The following is a 23,542-nucleotide window of genomic DNA, read 5'->3' on the forward strand; positions in this document are numbered from 1 at the left end:
GGCCTCCTATTGTAACTGAGTCTTGATTGCTATTGGCTCATTCATGTATGAGCTTGACCCTCAGGCTGGCAGACTGTGAGGATTGACCCTGACCTCAGTGTATGAGCTGCTGTGCAGGTTTGACTACATGAAGTGTAATTTGCCTCAGCAGGGTCTGGGGCCAGCCAAGATCTCTCTTTGAATCTGCATTTTGTGAAGCTAATGGATCCTTCTCCTATGTCTGAAGCTGGCCACTGCATACGTAGATTCTGGGACTCTGGTAAAGACTGACATCAAACGCTGCCTATGATTTGCCCTGGGCAACCTGTTTGGAGCTACAAAACGATCCAAAGTTTGTGGCTGCCTGTGCTTGGCCTTTGTGTGTGCAGGAAGGATCAAGCTGTGCACCTAGGCCAGCTGTTACAGGCACAGGGACCAAGGGCATGCCAGCAAAATTCCCAAGGCACCCCAAGATCCACCTCCACCTGCCAATGCCTCTTGGCTGCCTGATCGACTCAGTCACTGAAAGAGCCTCTGGCAGTATTTGAGTTTCATGAGGTTGGTTCTCAGTGATTTACCAGGTAGGAGTGAATGGTATTCACCAGACTGATACAGGTTCAAACTGAAGTGCCAGTGCTGGGTCTGAGGCCACTCAGGAAATGTCCCAGGGTACACCAAGTCTAGCTGCCACCCACCGGGTGCTTGCAGACCTTTGTGGTGGGGCAGGGTCTCAGGGAGTTGTCAGGGATATTTGGGCCTGATAAACCCAGCAGAGTTTATCAGGCCCAAATATACCAAGATCTGGCCATGTCTGAGTGTACTTTGATAGGTTGTTATGTTCTCATATCATTCAACACAGCCTTGTACCGTTCAGGCTGACTTGCTCTTTGTTCCCCAAACATGTTCATTTTAATTTTCACATCAATATTGGATAAACTATCCTCAATTCCCTCCTCCTTTCAGCTTAACTTCTGGCGGTTCTGGAAGGCTCAGTTCAAGATTTCTTTTCTACTGCTCTTTCGGTCTATAAAATCTGGTAGCACAGATCCCAGAGTAACAGTGGATCACATGCTGTTCACCCCTCTAATTAGCTACACATAAATTCTACCTTCTCACTATAATTCCCTAAAGACGACCATACTTCTTTTGTCTCTACTGTAGCACCCAAGGAATCCTGGAACTGTAGCACTGGAAAATGAGCTATAGGAGCAGAAAGAAGAGATAAAGTCAAAGAAAAAGATTGTAGGTGAGGCTGCTGAGACTAGAGAGTTAGTGACTTGTCCAGGGTCATACAGTCAGTTAGAGGTCAAGCCCATGCTGGGATGGAAGTCTACTAATAGCAGACATGAGGGCTCTTCCCACTTCAGAGGTTACACTGCTGCATGGCGGATATTTCAGTTCCTTCTTAATGCACCTGTCTTATTCTAGGTCTAGGGACCATCAGTCCCCCACCCCAGATCCCCACACAAGTGTCCCATGCAGGGGGGAGACTTTGACTTCTGTTTGAGTATCTCTGGTGATTTTATAATTCCTGTGTGAAACTGTCTTGGTCAGTTTGAGCTACTGTAGTAGAATATCACAGACTGGGTTGGTTAAACAACAAGCATTTATTTCTCACGGGTCTGGATTCTGGGAAGTCCAAGGTCAAGGCACCAGCAGATCTGGTGTCTGGTAAAGGCCTGCTTCCTGATTTGCAGGTGGTGGCTGTCTTATATCTTCACATGGTGGAGACAGATTCTCTCTCTACACTTTCTTCTTCATAAGGTCATCATTTCCATATGAGGGCTCCACACTGATCATCTAATTGCCTCTCAAAAGCCTTCAAACCTCATTACATTGGGGATTAGAGGTTCAACATAAGAAATCTAAGGGGACACAAACATTCAGTTCACAGCAGAAATACAAGAGAAGGATCACCAGGACAGAGATGACCGAGTCACATAATTCTTCCCAGCATTTACCTGCCCTACTCCCTAACCCCCAAGAAATGTGGCTAAATTTATTTCACATCTGATGTGCCTACATTATGGGATGAATGGCGGAGTACTGAAGACACCATGTAATTAAGCTTAACCACAGAAAAATACAGCAAAATGATGCTTCCCTCTAGTGGCAAAGCATGGAGACACAACTGATAAGCCAAAGCGCCAGGTTCCTGTTCTAAAAGAAGCTTTTACCTAAGGAATGAGTCAAACCACAAACAATGTTAGAGGTACAGTTTGGGTTGTTTTAAAAAGTCTTAGATACTAATTTATTAGTACTGTAATCCATAGTTATGACAATCTGTATTCATACAGATTGTCCCATCCCCCGCATCATATATTGAAGTCCTAACCTCCAATGTTCAAAATGTGATCTTATTTGAAAGTAGAGTTGATCAGCCCTGGACAGTGTGGCTCAGTTGATTGGAGTGTGGTCCTGTAGACCAATAGGTCGTGGGTTTCATTCATGATCAGGGCACATGCCTGGGTTGAGGTTCCATCCCTGGTCGGGGTGTGTGCAAGAGGCAACCAATCAGTGTTTCTCTCCCTCTCTCTACCTCCCTTCCCCTCTCTCTAAAGTTAATAAGCATGTCCTCAAGTGAGGATCAGAAAGTAAAAAAGGGTTGTTCAGTGTGGCGATTCCTGGGGTGGAGGAGGGTATGGTGGGATAACTGGTGATGGATGCAGACTTGACTTGGGGTGGTGAACACACTATACAGTGGACAGATAATGTGTTGTGGAACTGTGCACTTGACACCTTATAATTTTGTTAATCAGTGTCACCCCAATAAATTCAATAGAAAGGATTTTTTAAATTAAAAAAGAGCAAAGAGCATTGTTGTAGATATAATTAGTTAGGATGAGGTCATGCTGGAGTAGAGTGAGCCCCAGTACCTGGTGTCCTTATAAAAAGGGGAGATTTGGACACAAACACACACACGCAGAATGCCAGGTAAACACCAAGGCACAGATCAGGGTGCTGTGTCTACAAGTTAAGAAATGCCAAAGATCCCAGCAAACTGCCAGAAGCTAAGTGAGAGGGCTGGGGCGGATTCTCTCTTAGCACCATCAGAGGGACCGAAGCCTTACTGATAACTGGATCTTGGACTTTTAATCTCCAGACTTGTGAGACATTAAATCTGTTGTTGAAGCCACTCAGTTTGTGGTACTTTATTATAGCCATCAGAGAAAACTAATGCATCCATGACTTTAACATTAGCTTTAAGCTTAATTTTTTTAGACTTCAAAATAAGGCATGTATTTAAGCTAAAGATGGTATGGTGAAGGTACTCTGACAAGTGCCAGGCATGAAGATATAAAATGTAGTGTTGTGACTGAGCGCCCTGACGATGCTCTGGTGAGGTCATTTATGCTGTTGTATGGCCCCACCCAGACTGGCAAGTTTCCTTGACAGCTCATTCCAATCTTCCTCAGGTAGACACTTGCAGAGTAAATCATTTACCAAATAGTGATTTTTGCATTGTTATCTTCGATGTGCTCCAAATTTTATATGGCTGCTGTCTAACTAGATCACAAGGTCACTGAGCGTCACACACGATCATTAAGTTTTCTGGGGATTATAAGCCTTATCTGGAAGGTGTATGGTATGTGTTGCAAAATGGTCACTGTATTAGGGTTCTCCAGAGACAGAACTAGTGAGATAAATCAGCAGAGATTTATTTTTAAAAGTTGGCTCATGTGATCGTGGAAGTTGGCAAGTCCAAAATCTGTGGGGGAAGCTCTTAGGCTCTTAAGGAGGTGGGTGAAGAGCCGATGCTGCAGTCCGAGTCCAAGGCAGTTTGCCCGCAGAATGGCGCCTCCTTCAGTCACTTTCTATTAAGGTCTTCAACTGCTTGGAGGTGGGTACTCTGCTTTATTCAAAGTCCTCAGATTTAAATATTCACCTCATCTAAAAAATACCTTCACAGAAACATCTAGAATAATGTTTGACCAATAACTGGGTACCATGACCTAGCCAAGATGACATATGAAATGAAACATCATAACCCCCAATGAATTCTGCCTCCTTAAATTCATCCATTTTTATAGCCCTCCCTACCCCGCTGAGCATTGAATCTGGACTGGCCTGGTGATTTTCTCTACCAGTAGAATGTAGCAAAAGTGGCACTTAGCAGGTTATGCCCCTGGACCTTACAGCTCACACTGTTGCTGTCTTGGAACCCCGGCCTCCATGTGAAGAAGGCAAGGCTATTCTCTTAGAAAAACTTCAAGGAGGAGGCAGCCCTGGAGGAGAAAAAAACAGGAGGTAGGCAGAGGTCCAGCCAAGCTGGCCTTTTTAGTCATCTCAGCTGAGATCCCAAACATGTGAGAACTGCCATCTCGGGTCCCTGATGCTCCAGTGGAACTTCAGATGACTTGGTTAAATGAGCATGTGATACAAAGTCACCCCTTCTGAGTCTTGTCCAAACCACCTGGTCTGGAGCAAACAAATGGGGTTGGGTTTGAAGATACTAAATTTTGAAGGAGTCTGTTGTGTTACAATAGATAATTGCTATTTGCACCAATGATTTCTATAAAATAATTTTTCTAAATAGAGAGATTTAGGATCCAGAATATTATCTTGTTATGGCATAAGTAATAATGTGAGTTTGTACAAGACATTGAACATATCAGATCTTGCTTCAGATAAGCTTATGATTTCATACTACTATTTTCAGAAGGACTAGTATGTACATGGGACTAGTGTTTCGTTACTATAAATTCTGGATTTGCCTTTCACCTAAATCAAGCTTTCTAGAAAGAAAATAAGAAAATCACATTATTTACTATCCTATACTTATTAACCTAACCATGTCAATCATTTCTCTCCTCTTTAAGTCTTGACCATGCCCTTTAAGTCTATTATGCCCACCAGCTCAAATTTGGGGATGTTAAAGGAAAGAAATAAAGAGCAAAAATGGAAAAAAAGAATATAAGGAACAAGTCAGAAGAGATAAAGAGAGGAATTGATGTTCTCTGGAGCAAGATGCAGAAGTAAATCTAAAACTAAAAGGAGAATTTGAGGGTTCCTTTTCATCTTCTGGGGCACAGAGAGGTTAATTCAGGGTCACATTAATCAGAGGTTAGCATCTTCCATGGGTACATATTTTTCTTTCATACGCAACAAACTTCCAGTGTTAAGTGAGTCACTTTTCACAGACAGATACTAATTTTCCCTCCAGGAGACGATCTGCCCCGAGAAGCTTTTGGAGCACCCGGCTCTGGGGAGCCAGAAGAACAAAGCGTGTAGAGCAGAGAAAAGCAAGAAGGCACAAAGAAGGTTCAGTCACTTAGTTAAGAAAAGTCTTTTCAATACCTTTCTTCCTGCATTTCATTGACCACCAGGTAGAAAAAGAGAGTGGTAGGGTTGTAGAGATATACAAACAGGTGAATTTATAGGTTTTCAATAATGAAGGAGTAGCAAATGTTACCGGGGGGGCTTTCCAGTGGAGAAACACACCAGCTCATTTCTAAGGTATAAGATGTGGGAAAGTTGAGATCGGCCTTTGTCATCAATGTCATGGGAGGTAAGGTAAGCAGGTGTTTGTGTGCTTAACTCTCTGTGGGGTCACAGTCCAGAGAACAGGGATATAAGGCACAACTCAAAGATATTGTGGGTTCCACTCCAGACAACTATATTAAAGCTGGTATTCCAAAAAAGCAAGTTGTAATCTTTTTGCTGGTAGAAAGTCTTACCTTTGTGAATTTAAAAAATGCCACATCTATGCAACTCAGTAAGTGCAATAAAACAATGTGCGCCTATAAAAGAGATTTCAGAACTTCTTGACATTTCTGGATATAAATGCACAAAAACTCTGGTTAAATAAATAAATAAGATAAATCAAAGAATAGTAGTTTCACAGATGACAAAAATATAGGCTTTACCATTCTTATCTGAATATCTGTCAATCTTTAAAGCCCTGAGATTTCCCATAAGCATTAACAAAGAAATGTCCTATTATGCAAAAAGCCATTTAATCTCTTGCTATTTGCTAGTTTATTGCAAATTCTATTTACTCCCTTTGGGAGAATTACCCTAAACAGTGGAGATGGGACTTCAGTGGGCATCAGGTTGGAGCACTAGTTAAAACCCAAATTGCTGGGCCACAGCCCTGGAATTTCAGATTCAGTAGACTTCCTATTTTATTTAATGGTTTATAATATGTCATAAGAATGATTAATTTTGATGCTCAAATTGTCACTGCATGCTGGATTCTGTGTCCACTTGAGTGTATCCATTATTCCTCGAATACATCTTTGCTTTCTGGCATAGATATTGAGAAGTCATCTTGGGCCCTGGCTGGTGTAGCTCAGTGGATTGAGTGCAGGCCTGCAAATCGATGAATCGAGGTTCAATTCCCAGTTAGGGCACATGCCTGGGTTGCAGGCCAGTTCCCTGCAGGCCAGTTCCCAGCAGGGGACGCACAAAAGGCAACCATACACTGATGTTTCTCTCCCTCTCTCCTGCCCTTCCCCTCTAAAGATAAATAAATAAAATCTTTTTTTAAAAAAGAAGTCATCTTGGATGTTCCCTGGAGCATCCAAGGATGACTTTTCCATGGAAAAAAAGCCATGTCCCTTTCCATGGAAAATTATTTTTAGAAATCAAGATCTGGGCTTCGGGTGTGCTCACTGCTAATAGACTGTTATTGCTTCCCGACCATATCAATGACCAGAGCTAGAGAATGTACGTGTTTAAGTTTGTGATATATGTTATAAACATGAAAATATATATGTTTGTGTATTAACGCACTTTTGCATTTATGTTTACTTCTATACTGTTTATATACAGGGAGGCAAAAGTAGGTTTACAGTTGTGTGAGTACATGAAACAGAGTTTATTCTAGTTTTATTATTTTTAATTATTTCATTATTTTCTATACAAACAACTATAAATCTACTTTTGCCCCAACCTGTATCTAAATATACTTACTGAATACATATTAATATATACATACTATTTCTATATACATATATGGATCTATTGAAAACCATGAATTTGTATTTATCATACATCCAATTTCAACCCAACACTACAGATGTTTTTTAAGGCACATGGAATTATTTAGTTCAAGTATTAGAAACAAAAAGTAATATCACACCTGTTCCTTTGAAACACTTGTCTTTGTTGTAGCCCTAAGTCTTTCTCTTTTGAATAAGAAGTTTGTGACTGATTCATACACTCATATGACAGCCATCTTCCCTGGAGGATACACCTCCTTCAGAGTTCACTGCATAGCTTTTCTTAATATTTCTGATTATACAGGAGACCATTCTGTGTGGCAGGGATGCTGCTCCCACTTGGAGATGCATAGGACCCACTCCCTGGGATAGGTTCTCTGGTGGGGAATCAGGCCTGCATTGTACATAGGCCGCTTTGAGTCTTGCTTTTGCTAAAAGTCCCTCACCCTGAATTGAGGCAGAGAGTGCCTACTGTAACTTCTTAAAGTCTGTGCTAAGCCTCCCCAGTATTGAGTGTAACCAGTTCAACCACTTTTACCTTTGCAAATATCCCTCTCCTGTGATGTGATTAACGGCATCCTCTCCTCTTTTTTTCTGTAAAAGGTAACCACCTGAAGTGAACCTGTGCATAGTAAATGAGGGCCATCATGTAATATGCCCAGAAAAGCAATAAAAGCTTGTCAAAGCAAGGGTTGGAGTACTCTCCCCTTGAGAGAATGGCTGAGGTGCTCCAAGGCTTTTCTCCTCTTGAGAGAGAAGCCTCACCATCCCTTTTCCTCCACAGGACTCAGTAGTCCATAGTCCATGTGAATTTCTCTTGTCTCATCTACAATGTTGCCTGCATCATGATTGTTTTCAAATTCTTATGGAATCCAAGTTCTCTTCTATATTTGTAACCCCCTTATGCTAGAGTAAAAAAAATGGTTCCAATTATTCTTGTATGTTTACTTGTTTGATTGATCATCCAGTATGTAACTAGTCTCTGATCTTCACCCCCAGCTCCCATCCATGTGTTGACACCCTTCTCTCTCTGCTTGTGGTCTGATTCCCTATTTTAGTTTGCCACCCCATGTGGATACCCTCCTCACTAACCATGGCTTTCACTTCCCACCCCTCCAGCCCACTGGTGCACCTGTCTGTCCTCCTGACCCCTCTGGGTATCTCTGAAAGAATGCCCTCCTCTCCCTGCTCCGGCTTTGACTTCCCACATCAGGCTGTCTGTTACGTGGACACCTTTCATACCTCTCGGTTCTGATGCCCCATGCCAGGCTGCTTGTCCCCATTGCATGATGGGTGTCTTATTGACACTTCTTGGGCTCTCCTCTTACACTTCGTCCTCCCCTTGTAAATTCTCTCCTTACCCCCTTGGGCTCTAACATCTGCTCTGGACTAGCGCTTCTCTCTATCCCCACAGACACTTACCTTGTTCTTCCTTGACTAATAACTTTAGAACTGAAATGATAAGGAATGAAGGCCTTAGCTAGGTTGCTTAAAATATGAAGAAACAGAAGTTCAGATGCTGATACAGCTTGCCCATGATCACAGGGCAAACTAGAGACAAGGTCAGTACAAACCCAGGTTTCCCTGAGTCTAAGCTGTGTGAGAGTGGGGACCTTCCCTCCTTTGTTCACTATTTTATCCTCAGCACCTAACGCAGTGTGTACATTGAGTAGAATGAGTGAATAAGTGAACTATTCACACTTTTTCTTTTTCATCTTGACATGCGTGTGTATAAAAATGAATGACTTTATATACTGTCTATAGCCAATAGAAATTCATACCTTTATGTGTCAACATCTAGATTTCTGTGCCCAGGGATGTCTTCTATTCTATGAATCTCTAAAGTTCCTAGCTGGAAAGTTGACATACACATGAAGATACACAAGCACTAAGAAGCTATGGTTGTTGTAGCATCCCAGGATTCTAGCGCTTCCAGCAAGTGTAGAAGAGAATGTCTGGGCACTACCCAAAGCAGCTCTTCTGTCTCTAGACTATAACCTCTTTAAAGTATGTGGAACCCCACAAGAGAAAAACACCAGTGCCATTTGACAAATATGGGCCCCATGAGCAAGCAGTTCCTGCAGTCCTACCACTGAGCCAAGACTACTCTGCAGGTTGCACAGGATGGGGTCTCCACAGCATGTTCTAGGAATGCTAGCTGTGAAAGCATCTTCTCAAGAAGAGGATTCTGTGGTTAAATAATGCTAAGAACTTTACATATCACAATGTTCATGAACATATTAAAAGCTCTGAAAAAACAGTGGAAGGAAACTGTTGCTTCTGTGTAACCTAGGGACACCAAAGTACCTTAACTGCAGAGCTCCATTAGAGTAATACCTACCCAAGTCTCCTTTCTCCATTCATGCAAAGGGTGAAAATATCTGTTATATGGGGCATTGTGGACCATGCTGCCTGGTTCTAGGAATTGTAATTCTACCCTCTGTGGCTAAGGATGAATGAGTGACCTCTGGAATGGGAGCTTCAGGAGACAAAGCTTGTCTCTGGTAGCAAATGCTGCCTCAGTTTCCTCTCCCTGCCCCCAAAGCTTAGTAAGAAGTCGAAGAGGGGTAAGATCCCTCACAGCAGGGGGCGACCTAAGCCAGACTCCATCACGTGGGAGGCCATCATGGAAGGACTCAGGGGGCTGCAACAAAAAGCAATGGACTCTCCCACCAACAATCCCACCCCCCCACCCCCACCTCGGGCTTTGACAAAGCCTGAGTCCCCACGTTCTCTGGGAGAAGTGCTTCCTGGCTCTAATCTCCTTAAGCCTGAATACCTGTTGGGGAGAGGTGCAGCTCCTTGCCTTGCTAGAGCATGTCCTGGGGAAAAAATCTGGCATCACAAAGACTTCCTGAAAGACCTGTGAAATCTGCTCTGCTAAGAGTGCTTTCACTCATATGTTAAGGGTTCAAGCAGGAAACTCTAAAACTCTCTGCCTGACAGACTCTGACTCAGACTATCTACTGTTTGATCCTTGCTGCCCTGTATTCCTGTGTATTACAACCCAATAAAAGTCCTTGGAGGAAGGGGCTCAACACCTTTTTCCCCTGAGAAACTGTCCACTGCTCAAGGCCTTTTTCCTCTGGGAAACTTCTCCTCCCCAAGCAGATCATGTCTCAGTAATGTTTACTCTCATCCGTGGCACATGGGGGAACTTGTGAGGAAAGTCGCCCCCCCAATGGGGTTATTGTACAGAAAATGGGCGAGATAAAGATATGTAAAGTGCAGAGCACAGTGCTTGGTATTTTCTCTTACATATATTAGTTATTGAAAATTCTTCCTTTTATTATTGAAGAAATAATAGATGTAGGTATTATAATTGAAAACATAATAAATGCATAAGGTTTTGCATAATAAATTTTGCATAATAAATGCAAATCACAAAAGGAATATAAAATTCCTGTGTCCAAATTTCCTCTTCTTATGAGGACACCAGTCATACTGGATTAGGGCCCGTCGTAATGACCTTATTTTGAATTGATTACCTCTGTAACAACCCTATTTCCAAATAAGGTCACAGCATGAGGCTCTGGGGGGGGGGTCAGGTCTTTAGACTATGAATCCCTAGGGGGACAGGATTCAGCCCATAACAGACAGTTTGTAACTTGGGCTTCAGTGTATTCCACGCTGTGCCCATGACGCCCACCCGCCACCTGCAGCTGTGAAGTCTGGGCTCCTTATGAAGTGCAAGGACTGGGCTCAGGTGTTGGTATCGCGCTGCAACCTCTTGTTGACAACCTACGGCATTTCCCCTCAAGGAGTCTGTGTTCTACTGGAGCCTCCTGACGAAAGCACAGGGAGCTGAGCTGTGGGTCACCGACAGGCCCACTGCCCTTCTGATGTCCTCTCTGGCTTCTCTCATGTTGTTCCCTTCCTCACTTCCTTCCTTGCTTGTCAGGACATTTACCCTTTGATCCTGTTACCTATCTCCTCCCTTTCTTCTTTATTAACCTGATTATCTTCCTTTTCCTGCAGTCCAGTCTCTTTTTTCATGTTTCATTCAGTGAAGGTGGGGAAACTGCCAGCCGTTTGTATCTTTCATTGGGTGATTGGAACTGCATTCTGCCTGATTATGCTCAAACATTTTTGAAAATGAAGATATCTGCCTGAGAGATGCCTGAAAGAAGAAGTTATTTTTATTTTTGGAATAGTTTCTGATTAAATTTCCTGGAGAAGAAGAGAAGCCAGCTGTTTTCACTAGAAGTGGATCTTTGGTTTGGGTTCCCATGGCTTCCTGGCGAGCGTGTGACCTCAGGACTCTGGTGGCTGTTGTGTGTGGGCTGCTGACCACCATCGTTTTGGGACTGGGCATCTGGAGGGCTGTGGTCAGGATCCAGAGAGGTAATGTGGTCCTACTATGTTTAACTTAGGGTGAGAGAGCCTCTGTCCCCGACACCTGCCACAGTACTGAAAAGTGCCATGTGGAGGCTGAGGCTGCCCACTAAGGTTCTGTTCACAAAATATAGAGGACAGGGGTCGACTGCTGGCTGGCTGCTGTTGTACACACATGACGACGTGTGTGTGAGTGGGCGAGGTGATGCATGACATGGTTGAATTGGCCTCTTTAGGCTCTTTTAGCCCCAGACTGAATAGAGAGCAATCGTTAAAATCATTAATAACATGTTTGGATTTGTCGAGCTAAATCTAAGAAAGGAAAATAGTTATGGACAGACGTATACACAAATAAACACACCTGGAGTGAAATTTCATTCCAAGAAGGAAGTTTAAGAGTATTTTCTCTAGGATTATAAATAAAATATCATGGCATGCACACAAAATTCTCCCTTTTCAAGTATAGAAAACTACTAAAAAATTCCGGTAATTTAGAAAACACTTTTCCTGGTTATTCAACAAATATTTTTTAGTCACCTGCTCTGTGCTACAGCCCAGCCCGGGAAGGGGGGCGGGAGGGCGGCGCCGTGAGACACAGCGACATGGAAGGGTAGCCCCAGAAACTCGCAACGGAGGCCTTGCGACCCCCGCACGGCTCCCTCGGGCAGGTTCTCTGTGCCGGGGTCAAAGCTGGATGTGCTCAGCACTCCCCTTTTGTGAAAGACACTAGGTTTCTAAAGAAGCAGAGTCAGTAAGGGTAAATAATGGCGGTCAGGAGAGGGCAGAAGAAAATGCGGTTTGGCTTTTGGGAAGGTACCTGCGGAGGAGGGAAGGTGCGGAGCCCGGAGGAGCAAACGCAGGGCCGTGCAGGTCCGCGGTTGGGGACGAAGGGAGTCGGAGGCACCCGCGGCGGCCGGCGGCGCGGGATCTGGGAACAGGTCTGCTGTGCGCCCGCCCCCACCCCAACCCCGCCCCGAAGAACAGTGTTTCAAGAATATTGAATTAATTAGGCTTTACAGAACTAGCATGAGAAAATGATCAGACAAAACCAGTAAAATTTAAACTCGAGGAAAATGTATTTTTATGTTTGTTTAAGGCTTATAAAGTAGTTTAGTTTAAGTTAAAAAATGTGAGCTCTCGAGTTAGTCTGATTAGGGCTCCTAAATTTGTAAGACCTTATTTAACAGTAAACTTAAAAAGCAAACAACTTTCCTCCTTCCCTCCTTCCTCTTTTTCTTCCTTCCTTTATATGACATCTACTTTTTATTTTATTTTTTTATTTTTTAATATTAAATTTTATTTAGTTACTTTTCACGTACATTTTTTTAAATCTATTTCTCCCATCCGCCCCCCCCCCCCCCCGCCTGGTCTCCCCCCTCCCTCCCATCCCCCCCCCCCCCCCAGTCCTCATCTCTGTGTCTTTCATATTTGTTCCTCAAAATCCCTCCCCCTTTTTCCCCTTAAGTTCCCTTCCCTCTCCCCTCTGGTCGCTGCCCACTTGTTCTCTATTTCACTTTTAAAGGGAAATTTGTGGTGACTTATAAAGGACCCAGGTACAATAGAGCCATTCAAAACAAGGACCAAAGTACACACATGTCTTTAAAAAGAGGACCGGGCGGGGAACAAAGAGTATATGAAAGTCAAAGGCTGGGGGCGGGGGAGGGGTTGCTAAAAATAAACACGAAACACATCCCCGGGCTCCTTGAGGTCTGAGGCCCACACCAGGCAGAGTAAGTAACAAAGGTCCGACGCAGAAGCAGGCCAGCCCCTCAGAAAAGAAAAGGGTTTCCTTGCTCTAAACAGAATTTCAATTGGCTCTTTTTATAAGGGACACCCCTCAGTTGGGGTAAACCGAGTTAAATAGGAGGGGGTTACTACTATCATTTAAAGAGAAAGATTGAAAGACTGATATTGCTTGCTGTTACATTTTTGCCTTGTGCATTTCATTCAGGTTTTGTTTTGGTAAAATTTGGGTCATTTCACTCCTCTCCCTTCCACTCATTGTACTCCATCTCATCTCATCCCATCTTATATAATTATTGAATGGTCTCCTTTTGGTTCCTTCCTTTACTTGGATATAGAGATTAATTGTTTAAATTGATTTTTTAAGGAATGATGGGCATTTTGTTATTTCATATTATAAAACTGACCATTTAAAAAATCCTTACTATATTGTAGGTACTGTGCTAAAAATTTCACAAACCTTATTTCATTGAATACTGATACCACTTTTTTTTTAAGAGAGAGGGGAAGGGAGAGAAAAAGAGAGGGACGGAAACACTGACTGCCCTCCATATGCACCCCAACCGAGGACAGAACCTGCAGCCCAGGCATATGCCTGACCTGGAATCAAACATGGGACCTTCTGATTTGCAAGATGATGCCCAACCAACTGAGCCACACCGGCCAGGGCCTGAAGACCACTTTCGAGGCAGCTATTATTATATCTGTGTTACAGATGGGGAAACTGAGACTCATAGAATGTTTCAAAGCTTACCTAGTTGGAAGGGACTGGGTCTGGGTTGGAATCTACTCATTCTGACTCCAGTATCTGTGCTCTTTATTCCTACACTATTCTGCCTAACTAGAGGTAAGATAATGGTAACCCAATCAATTAATTTACCTTTTCTTTTGAGGCAACTGTGGCTGAAAACCTAATTCCCAAAGATATGCAGTAATCAGTAGAGTCAGAGCATTTTGTTGTTTTGCTAGGCAAAGTTAGGCACTTGGGGATATCGCATTGCCTTCAAGTCAATGAGATCTACTTTGTTAATGCTGCTTCTAGAGTGTAGTAGATTAGTACTCTTGCTTCAATTTTAGGGTTTCGGAGTCGTCGACTAGTGTCTGTAGATTTTTTGACTGTGGAGTAACTGCCATAACTTTGCCACCTCTGTTATGTTATGCAAAAGCACTTCCTCTCACCTTTGCGATATTATAAGACTATCTGCCATTGGTTTTCTAGTCTAGCAGAGCAAAAGGGACCGCATTGCCTGCAACACAGTTTATTTCTTGTTCATCCTGGTGATTGCCTTTAATAGAAAGATTTCTCACATGCACACAGCCCCAACATCTGCTGACCATCAAATAAATCACAGATGTGCTCATTTCCATCTAAGTATTCTGTGTGAGTTTACCTTTTTATCTTTTAAGTGAATCATTGGTTTAAATATCAAAGAAGTGCTTCAAGACATGACTTCTAGAAAGCCAGTGATCTTCTGTATAGTGTACAAGAGAGTTTTATTCTGCTCCTATTACCTAATAAGACTGCTTAAAAAAGATCTTGGTTCAAGGCTCTGGTCCTGATACAGCTGACAGTGTTGTATGTGTATAGATGAGACTTCTTTTAGGATTGCTAGTTTAGTCTTCAGCACTTTTATATGCTGCTGATGAAAACATTGTAATATTAATTATTTATTTGTTTTACCAAAGCATCACAACATTTTTGAAATAATATGTTTTATACATATTTATATGCATATAAATAATATAAATGTAAACACAGACACAAATATGTATTAACCCACAGAAATATTACCAAATGTAATACTCTATTTATGCTCTCAGGAACAAGATGTCCTATGCATTTGAAGTTGTGTTTGGTAGAAATGTTTTCATCACTACTGGTGACTTTTGCAATTTTCAAACAGAGCTCAAGATTTGGAGTTCTTGTCTGATGATATCGGGTTGCCTAAAACTCTTCCTTCAGAGTTTCACGTGCCTATCTCATTCTTTGATGGTTTAGGTTTTAGGTTAAATGTTACTTCCTCAAAGAGACCATTCCTATGCACCCAGTCTAAGGCTATCAACCTATTCATTCTCTTTCACGTGTACTTTTCATGTCTTCTAACACCTCATGATTTCCTAATTATTCGGTTGCTATTTTCTGTCTCTCCATTTCTAGAATGAAAGCTCTTAAAGTAAATCAGAGACCTGACTTATTAATCCATATTCCCTGTGCTAAAATAGTACTTCAAATATAGTTGCCAATACAGAGTTAATGGGTAAATAAAAGAAAAAAGAAAAACTAAGAGTTGTCAAATAGCTGTATTCAAAAGTGAAATAACAATTACCAATTTCTTGTGATTTGCCTCAAAATATTAAAGTACTGTAATTCTGGATTTGCTTATATCATTAACACAGACACTATTTTAGTTTTCTTCCTCTGGTCTGAGCCATGCAACACATTGACCATTTCTGCCACGTTGGCTTCATTAAGATCTCTCCAACTGTGTGTGGCCTCTTTTGTTTAACCTTATGCTGAACAATTTTATGGGATGCTTTTGTGTTGGAGCAAATCTAAGTTTTGACAGTCCTCCAACCTATTCACTTTGGGCATTCTTCCTAGAATCATACCCTACTTATCATACGTGTCTTCAGAATGGACAGATATAAGGTGCTGCATCTCTGCTGGAGTCGTGCTTCCAGTAACAAGAACCTTGTAACACAAGAAGCCTGTGATAAAAGTAAAATTAAAACGTCATTAGGCTTTATTGTCTCTCTTTCCATTGACATCTTCCAACTTGAGCTAGGCCTGAAGTGATCATAGGTATCCATAAGCATAACAGTAGGAGATGTTTTCTTTACCTCTTACCAATGGGAGCATATCTTAACTTCATATCAGATTAGCAACGATGATTAAGCCTCTTTTGGATCTTAGGACTTCTCTCTGCCCTCATGACCGCTTTTCCCGCTCCTCTCCAGTTGCTCAAATCTCCATTCCCTATCACAGGACTTGCTTGTGCCTCAGGCTAAGCACAGACTTTAGTCAGTTGAAATATTCCCGAGTCCCAAGGTTAGACTCCATAGCATGGAAACTCTTGCATAATAAGAAATGGGTGTTGTGGGAGAGAGGTTGAGGAGAGTTTACTGGGTCTCAGAAAATAATCTGTCCACAGATACTTGGCTTTCATTTTACTGAATTACAGCACTTCCTCAAGAGACAAACTTGGTAATAAACCAGGCTCATAGGCCTGTTCCTGGAGGACAGGGTGCACTTTGGGGTTCAAGGGAAAAAGGTCCAGGGAAGTGTTTTCTGGGTAGAGGAAGCCAGATTTTAGGCAGCTGTGATGTTTGTCTTAATCCTGCTGTTAGAAACCTCTCTTCTGGTCCGTTTCTGGTCTCCTGTCTCGCTTCTTCATATTACCACTCTGCAAATCAAGAAAATAATTCCTATAAAAGCAAAGAAAAATTTTCGAGGAATAAATTTTATTATATAATTGGCCAAGGGACATGGATTATTTTAACATCAGAATTAATGATGTTTACATTGCTGATTCCATTTTAAAAGTCACTTTTTTTGGAGAATTTGTATTAGTTTATTTGAGCCAAAGCTGATGACAACTGCCAGGAAACAAGATCTCACGCCCTCCCTAAGCCACTTTCTTAACTTAAGAGTTAGAACCTTAGCTTAGTGGGGTTTTCCTTGATTTCCAGGTGTTAGATATATTCATTTGAAATTCTGAAAGCCGCCAGCACCCATGGGTCTTTGGTAAGACGTGTTATTGAAGATGTACCATAGAGTATGGTGGTGAAGAGTTTATATATTAGAGTTTAGGGGCAAAAAGTACAAGAGTAGGAGAAAAAACAAAAGGTCTGGAGCCAGACTGCCTGCATTCAAATTCCATTGCCAGTGCTGACTAGCTGAGTAAATCTGAGCAAGTTCCTCAACATTTTTTGTTTCAGTTTTCCCCTGAGGGGAGAAATAATAAACCCTACCTTATAGGGCTATTGTGAGGATAAAATGACTTAATACATTTACAGGTTTAAGATGACGTCTGTTATGCTGTAGTCGCTCAATAAATGCTGCCTACTGTTTTTAATCTGTGAATTTTTAAATAATTTAGTGCATAGTTTTTTCTATTCCCTGAATTATACCTTGAATAGATGCCATTGACCTAGACCTTTGAATCGAAACAATTTATCAGATGAAAAGTCTACAATAAGTTTAATCATTAAGTTCAATCGACTAGCTCGCAACAGAAACAGAAAGTTTTAAGAACCGCCGTAGCTTCCTGCATTTGCTTTTTTAACTTTCATATTATACTACACCTTGAGGAAGTTTATGAAAATAGTAACCAGTTTACTGAAATATGTAAGTAGTTCACACTGAACAACCTTTATCTTAAACAATGATTACACTTTATATAGTTATTTGTTTAAAAAATTTCTCCACAATGGATTAATTTTCCTAAACATTTTTCTCTCATTTAAGAGTGAACTTTATTTTCACCTGAATATTTCAATTTTTTTGCCTGGGACAAATCAGAGATGTCTGGATTTTAAACCCCTAAAGACTATTAACCAGACATGAGAGTTACCTGATGGAATTTCTTTGACTAAGGAAATATATTTTTTATTCCCCCACTTCCTCAAACTAAACTTTTCAAAATGGAGTTTAATTTTGTCTAGGAGGAGAAACATGTTTTTCATTTGAAATTTTTAGTATTTTATGTTATTTTCTTATGTTCTGCATTTAGTTTTCCACAATGTGTACTAAAGGTTTGAAATTGGGGCTCATATTTCTGGAAATCTTAATTATTCCAATTTGAAAGACTGTGGGGAAGTGTTATTGACATCATACCAACTTTATAAAAGAAAACACTGCTATTAGATATGTTTCAGTATACGGATTTTCTAGCAAAAAGAAGGAGATGCTCACTCACTTGCACTGTGGTGAAGGCAGGCACTGCCCTGATTAGTGTGACTCAGTTGAGCAATTGTCCCATAAAGTGAAGGGTCACCGATTCAAGTCCCGGTTAGGACACATGCCTGGGTTGTGGGCTTGGGCTGTGGGCCGGCTGGGGCGCTTGTGAGAGGCAACCAACAGATGTTTCTCTCACAGGTCAGTGTTTTTCTCCCTCTCTTTTCCCCTCCCTCCCCCTCTCTCTAAAATTAAATAAATACAACCTTAAAAAACAATGAAGTAAAGCAAGCACTGTGGGGTAGGAGCAGAGCACATGATCAGTAACCATGAGATGTGCATCTGGTCCCTACTCAACTATCAGTTAATTATTGATCCGGATCAAGTTACTCTTTATGCAAAATGTATTCTGGGTATATTGCATATGAAATAAGGAAGTTCGGCTAATGAATATTTAATGTCACTTCTATGAGTCCATAATTCTAAAAATTAGTTATAGAATATAAACAAGACATTTAATCTTTCCAAGTCTGATTTTTTTTTTTTACCTAAAACAAAGAGGCTTAGAAATACCAATACTACTTTTGTTATATTTTGTGGATGATTTAGGTATGTCAGAGGGTAGAGTCTTGAACTAGGGAGCAAGAGGTGTTAAAAATGTGATTACAGTAGAGTGCATGGTTCAGCTCGGGCTCGGCGCCCTCCATCAAAATGCAAGTGGCAGAGAAGCCAGTCAGCACACATTGGTTAGTACCTTCTTTGCATCTGGCATTGTGCAAGGACCTAGAAATATAATCTTTGGTCTGTAGTCTAAAGGGGGTCAAAATATTCAAGTATAAGAATGACTCTTGATTTACAGCAAAAAAGGCAGACTGAGTAAATATAGATAGGTCTCCTTCCTCCTAGCAAACATATGGGAGTGGAGAATAAATATGACAATAATTTAAATATATAAGCAGGCTTTCTCTCTTGAAGGAAAATCCCAGCTTACAAAAACTAAGAGAAATGTTAATACTATAATAGCAAGCAGTTACTGGTATAAGCTCTGATGACTGGGGTTTGTGACTCCCATGCATACATGGGGACAGGAGACAAGACTTCTCCCCTGTGTGAACTAGGGGTGTTGGCTCAGAGCCAGAGGCATAGCAACTCAAGACTTAAAGGTCTGTCTTAACCATGAAAAGGAGATTTAAAAAGATCTACTCACTAGTCCAGAGAACTATTAAATAACTCTGTCATCTGTTCAGGGTCACGAATAGTGGGGAGGAGGGGAAGTCACTAAAACCCCAGGCTATAGAATCTAAATTTGCCCTGTTGGCATAGTGCAGAAACTCCTAGTGAGAAGCAATTTACTTTTTCACATAAATCTTCTATCTCAAAATCTTGCTATGATCATTTAATATTTCCGGGGTTGTTTTTTTTTTTCAATTTGTGCATCTTTGGGATTTTCTACATAGACAATTATGTCATCTCTGAACAAAGACTGTTTTAATTTTTCTTCCAATCTGAATACAGTTTATTTCCTTTTCTTGTTTTATTGAATTAGCTGTCACTTTCAGTATAATGTGCAATACAAGTAGTGAGAAGGGACGTCCTTGCCATGATCTCAATCTTAGGAAGAAGCATTTACTACCTCATAATTAAGTATGGGGTTAGCTGTAGTTTTTTTTTTTAACTTTTTTTATTGATTATGCCATTACTTTTGTTCTATTACCCCCTCCACCCTGCATGCCCCTCCCCCACCATTTCTCCCTTTAGTTCATGAACACGTGTCTCAAATTCTTTAGATTCTCTATTTCCCCTACTATTCCCACCCTCCCCCTATCCATTTTCTATCTACTGTCTATGCTACTCATCCTCTGTACCCTTTCCCCCCTTCTCCCTCTCTCACTCCCCTGTTGCTAATCCTCCACGTGATCTTCATTTCTATGATTCACTCCTGATCCAGCTGTCCTCTTAATTTGCTTTTGTTTTAGGTGTGGTTGTTGATAACTGAGTTTGCTGTCCTCTCACTGTTCAACTTTTTTATCTTCTTTTTCTTAGGTAAATCCCTTTAACATTTCATATAATAAGGGCTTGGTGATGATGAACTCCTTGAATTTGGTCTTATCTGAGAAGCATTTTATCTGCCCTTACATTCTAAATGAAAGCTTTGCTGGATAGAGCAATCTTGGATGTAGGTCTTTGGATTTCATGACTTGGAATACTTCTTTCCAGCCCCTTCTTGCCTGTAAGGTCTCTTCTGAGAAATCTGCTGACAGTCTGATGGGAAGTACTATGTAGGTGACTGTCCCCTTATCTCTTGCTGCTTCTAGGATTCTCTCCTTCATTTTAATCTTGGCTAATGTAATGATGATGTGCCTTGGTGTGTTTCTTCTTGAGTCCACCTTCTTTGGGACTCTCTGAGCTTCCTGGATTTCCTGGAAGTCTATTTCCTCTGCCAGAACAGGGAAGTTCTCTTTTATTATTTGTTCAAATAAGGTTTCCACTCGTGACTCTTCCCCTTCTGGTACCCCTATAATTCGAATGTTGGAACGTTTAAAGATGTCCTGGAGGTTCCTAAGCCTCTCCTCATTTTTTTGAATTCTTGTTTCTTCATTCTTTTCTGTTTGGCCATTATTTGCTTTCTTCTGGTCCACTCCATTGATTTGAGTCCCAGACTCCTTTCCATTACTATTGGTATCCTTTGCATTACCATTCATTTCAATTAGTTTAGCTTTCATATGTTTCTCTAATTTGTGACTAAAATCGACCAGTTCTATGAGGATCCTGATAACCAGTGTTTTAAACTGTGCATCTGAAAGTTTGGCTATTTCCTCATCACTTAGATTGATCGGCTCTGGGGCTCTGAGTTGTTCTTGAGCCATTTTTGGTCTGTTTGCACTGGTAAGTAAGTAAGAGGGGCGAAGCCTTAGTTGTTTACCAGGGCGGGGCCGCCCAGGTCGCTGGTTTGTGACGCTGTGTGTGGGGGCGGGGTCAGAGAGGGAGCAATGGCGGTCCTCTCCGCTAGCCCAGTTTGTCCCGTCCCACCACTCGCCCAGGCCTGTTTATCCAAGCAGAAATGTGCAAGCCTGCTGCCCTGCGCCGTGTAGTCTCAATGCTCACCTCTTCACTGGTTTATCTGCACACAGATGCGTGACCTACCACAGACAGCCAGCTGCGCCTCTTCCCTGTGTGCTCCCATAGCTAGCCCACGATCCGCGCCTTCGGCTGCTTGCGCGCCACCAGGTCAGGGATCTTTTTGGTCAACCGGCTTCGCTGCTGGCTTACCCGTTTAGCCGAGCATTTCATCCTTTTTTCGGACTCCGTGTTGTCAATTTTCTGTGTGGTCTGGTTGTGTTTATCGTTGTTAAAAATAGTTGTTCTTAGATTTGGTTGTGCTCGGAAGCAAGGTGGATCCACCTATGCCTCCATCTTGGCGGAAGTCTCTAGCCGTAGTATTTTTGTAGTTGTTCTGTATCAAGTCAGTGAAGTTACCCTATATTCCTACTTTGTTTTTGTTTTTTTTAAATCATGAATATGGGTCTAGTGCTTTCTGTTTTAGAAGGTTATTAGTTATTAATTCAGTTTATTTATCAATATAGGCCTACTTAGATTATTTATTTTTTTATGTGAGTTTGGTAGGGATTGGTCCCTACTTAGAGGGATTGGTCCATTTTTTTTTAAGATTTTATTTATTTATCTTTAGAGGGGAAGGGAAGGAGAGAGGGAGAGAAATATCAATGTATGGTTGCCTCTCGTGGGTCCCCTGCTGGGAACTAGCCTGCAACCCAGGCATGTGCCCTGACTGGGAATCGAACCGCAATACTCTGGTTCGCAAGTTTAGGGCAAATTTATTACCCCCCCAAACCCAAAACCCAATTTTCCCTCGCACAAACTTCAAATAAAAATAACCCAAAAACAAATAACCCCTTTTTAATTACCAAAAAAAAAGGCCCGCACTCAATCCACTGAGCTACACCAGCCAGGGCAATATTCTAAATTTTTTGAGACTTCTTTAACCTATATACCATTTAGAAGTATGTTTAATCTCCACATATTTGGGGAATCTTCCAGATATTTTTCTGTGATTGATTTCTAGCTGAATTCTATTTTAGTTTTGTTAGCATAGGTAGCTAGATATTAATGAAGGAAGGGAGCAAAGGGCATCAAACATTATCAAGCATAATAAACTAGGGATCTGAATTGGACAATACATATACTCCCAGGGCATCCTCTGCCCTCTACAGCAGGTAGGAAGAATCATTACGGGGAAGAAGTAAGAACAGTAGGAGAAATTCCTCTGCTGGATGCTTCCCAGTAGAAGCCAGGATGGCGTAGGAGGGTGCTTCTGCTATGAGGCATGTGCAGTCAGAGCCAAATTGCGCCCTTAGAAGCCTGTCAGTCTAGCCTTTGTCTGCCAATTTTTGGACATTTTGTTATATATTACATTATTTTTCTTTGCTATGTAGTTTGGGAAGTTTCTACTAACATATCTTCAAGCTCACTGATTCTCCCCCCCCCAAAACATGATTACTTTCTTTAAAAATTTTTTTAAATATATTTTATTGATTATGCCATCACAGTTGTTTCATTTCCCCCCTTCATTCCCCTCCACCCTGCACCCCCTCCCCCCACGATTCCCCCCTTTTAGTTTATGTCCATGTGTCACAAGTTTTTTAGATTCTATATTTCCCATACTATTCTTGCCCTCCTCCCTATTTTCTACCTACCATCTATGCTACTTATTCTCTGTACCTTCTCCCCACTTCTCCTCCTCCCACTCCCCTGTTGCTAACCCTCCATGTGATCTCCATTTCTGTGTCTCCTCTCCTGATCTAACCCCACCCTGGTGAACCCCTAAGGCTCTGCCCCTCATATGTAATAGGCGAGACCTGACCAAAACATTATGGCTCAAGAAGAAAAAGAGCTTAAAGCCCCAGAGCCAATAAATCTAAGCGACCAAGAAATATCTAACCTTTCAGATGCACAATTCAAAACACTGGTGATCAGGATGCTCACACAACTGGTTGGTTTTAGTCACAAATTAGAGGAACAAGTGAAGGCTAAACTAAGTGAAATGAAGGAAAATGCACAGGGAACCAATAGTGATGGAAAGAAAACTGGGACTCAAATCAAGGGAGTGGACCAGAAAAAAGAAAGAAACAATGAAACAGAAGAGAATGAAGAAACAAAAATTCAAAAAAATGAGGAGAGGCTTAGGAATTTCCAAGACATCTATAAACATTACAACAATCAAATTATAGAGGTACCAGAAGGGGAAGAGGAACAGCCACCAGTGGAAAACTTATTTGAACAAATAATAAAGGAGAACTTCCCCAATCTGGCAAAGGAAATAGACTTCCAGGAAATCCAGAAAGCTCAGAGAGTCCCAAAGAAGGTGGACCCAAGGAGGAACACGCCAAGATTAAAATGAAGGAGAGAATCCTAGAAGCAGCAAGAGCTAAGGGGACAGTCACCTACAAAGGAGTTCCCATCAGACTGTCAGCTGATTTCTCAAAAGAGACCTTACAGGCAAGAAGGGGCTAGAAAGAAGTATTCCAAGTCATGAAATCCAAAGACCTACATCCAAGATTGCTCTATCCAGCAAAGCTTTCATTTAGAATGTAAGGGCAGATAAAATGCTTCTTAGATAAGGTCAAGT

At 41.5% G+C, this 23,542-nt stretch overlaps 1 protein-coding gene and 1 long non-coding RNA gene across 2 annotated transcripts in view; one reads left to right on the forward strand and one right to left on the reverse strand.

Moving 5' to 3' along the window:
• Positions 1–1,567: 1,567 nt before the first annotated feature.
• On the reverse strand, positions 1,568–12,185 carry LOC128628166 (uncharacterized). The gene is made up of 2 exons (XR_008392492.1): positions 12,076–12,185; positions 1,568–1,844 (listed from the first exon to the last, which is right to left on the reverse strand). It is a non-coding gene; the product is annotated as an uncharacterized LOC128628166 (long non-coding RNA).
• The window catches only part of ADGRG7 (adhesion G protein-coupled receptor G7), a 68,051-nt gene continuing 55,231 nt past the window's right edge, over positions 10,723–23,542 (forward strand). The window contains exon 1 of the mRNA XM_037160850.2: positions 10,723–11,267. Coding sequence (XP_037016745.2) covers positions 11,153–11,267 — 115 coding nt within the window. The 5' untranslated portion in view covers positions 10,723–11,152. The remainder of the gene's footprint in view (positions 11,268–23,542) is intronic.

The sequence above is a fragment of the Artibeus jamaicensis genome, unplaced genomic scaffold (genome assembly GCF_021234435.1).
Source record: "Artibeus jamaicensis isolate MK-2021 breed Jamaican fruit bat unplaced genomic scaffold, CSHL_Jam_final contig_558, whole genome shotgun sequence".
Lineage (NCBI taxonomy): Eukaryota > Metazoa > Chordata > Mammalia > Chiroptera > Phyllostomidae > Artibeus > Artibeus jamaicensis.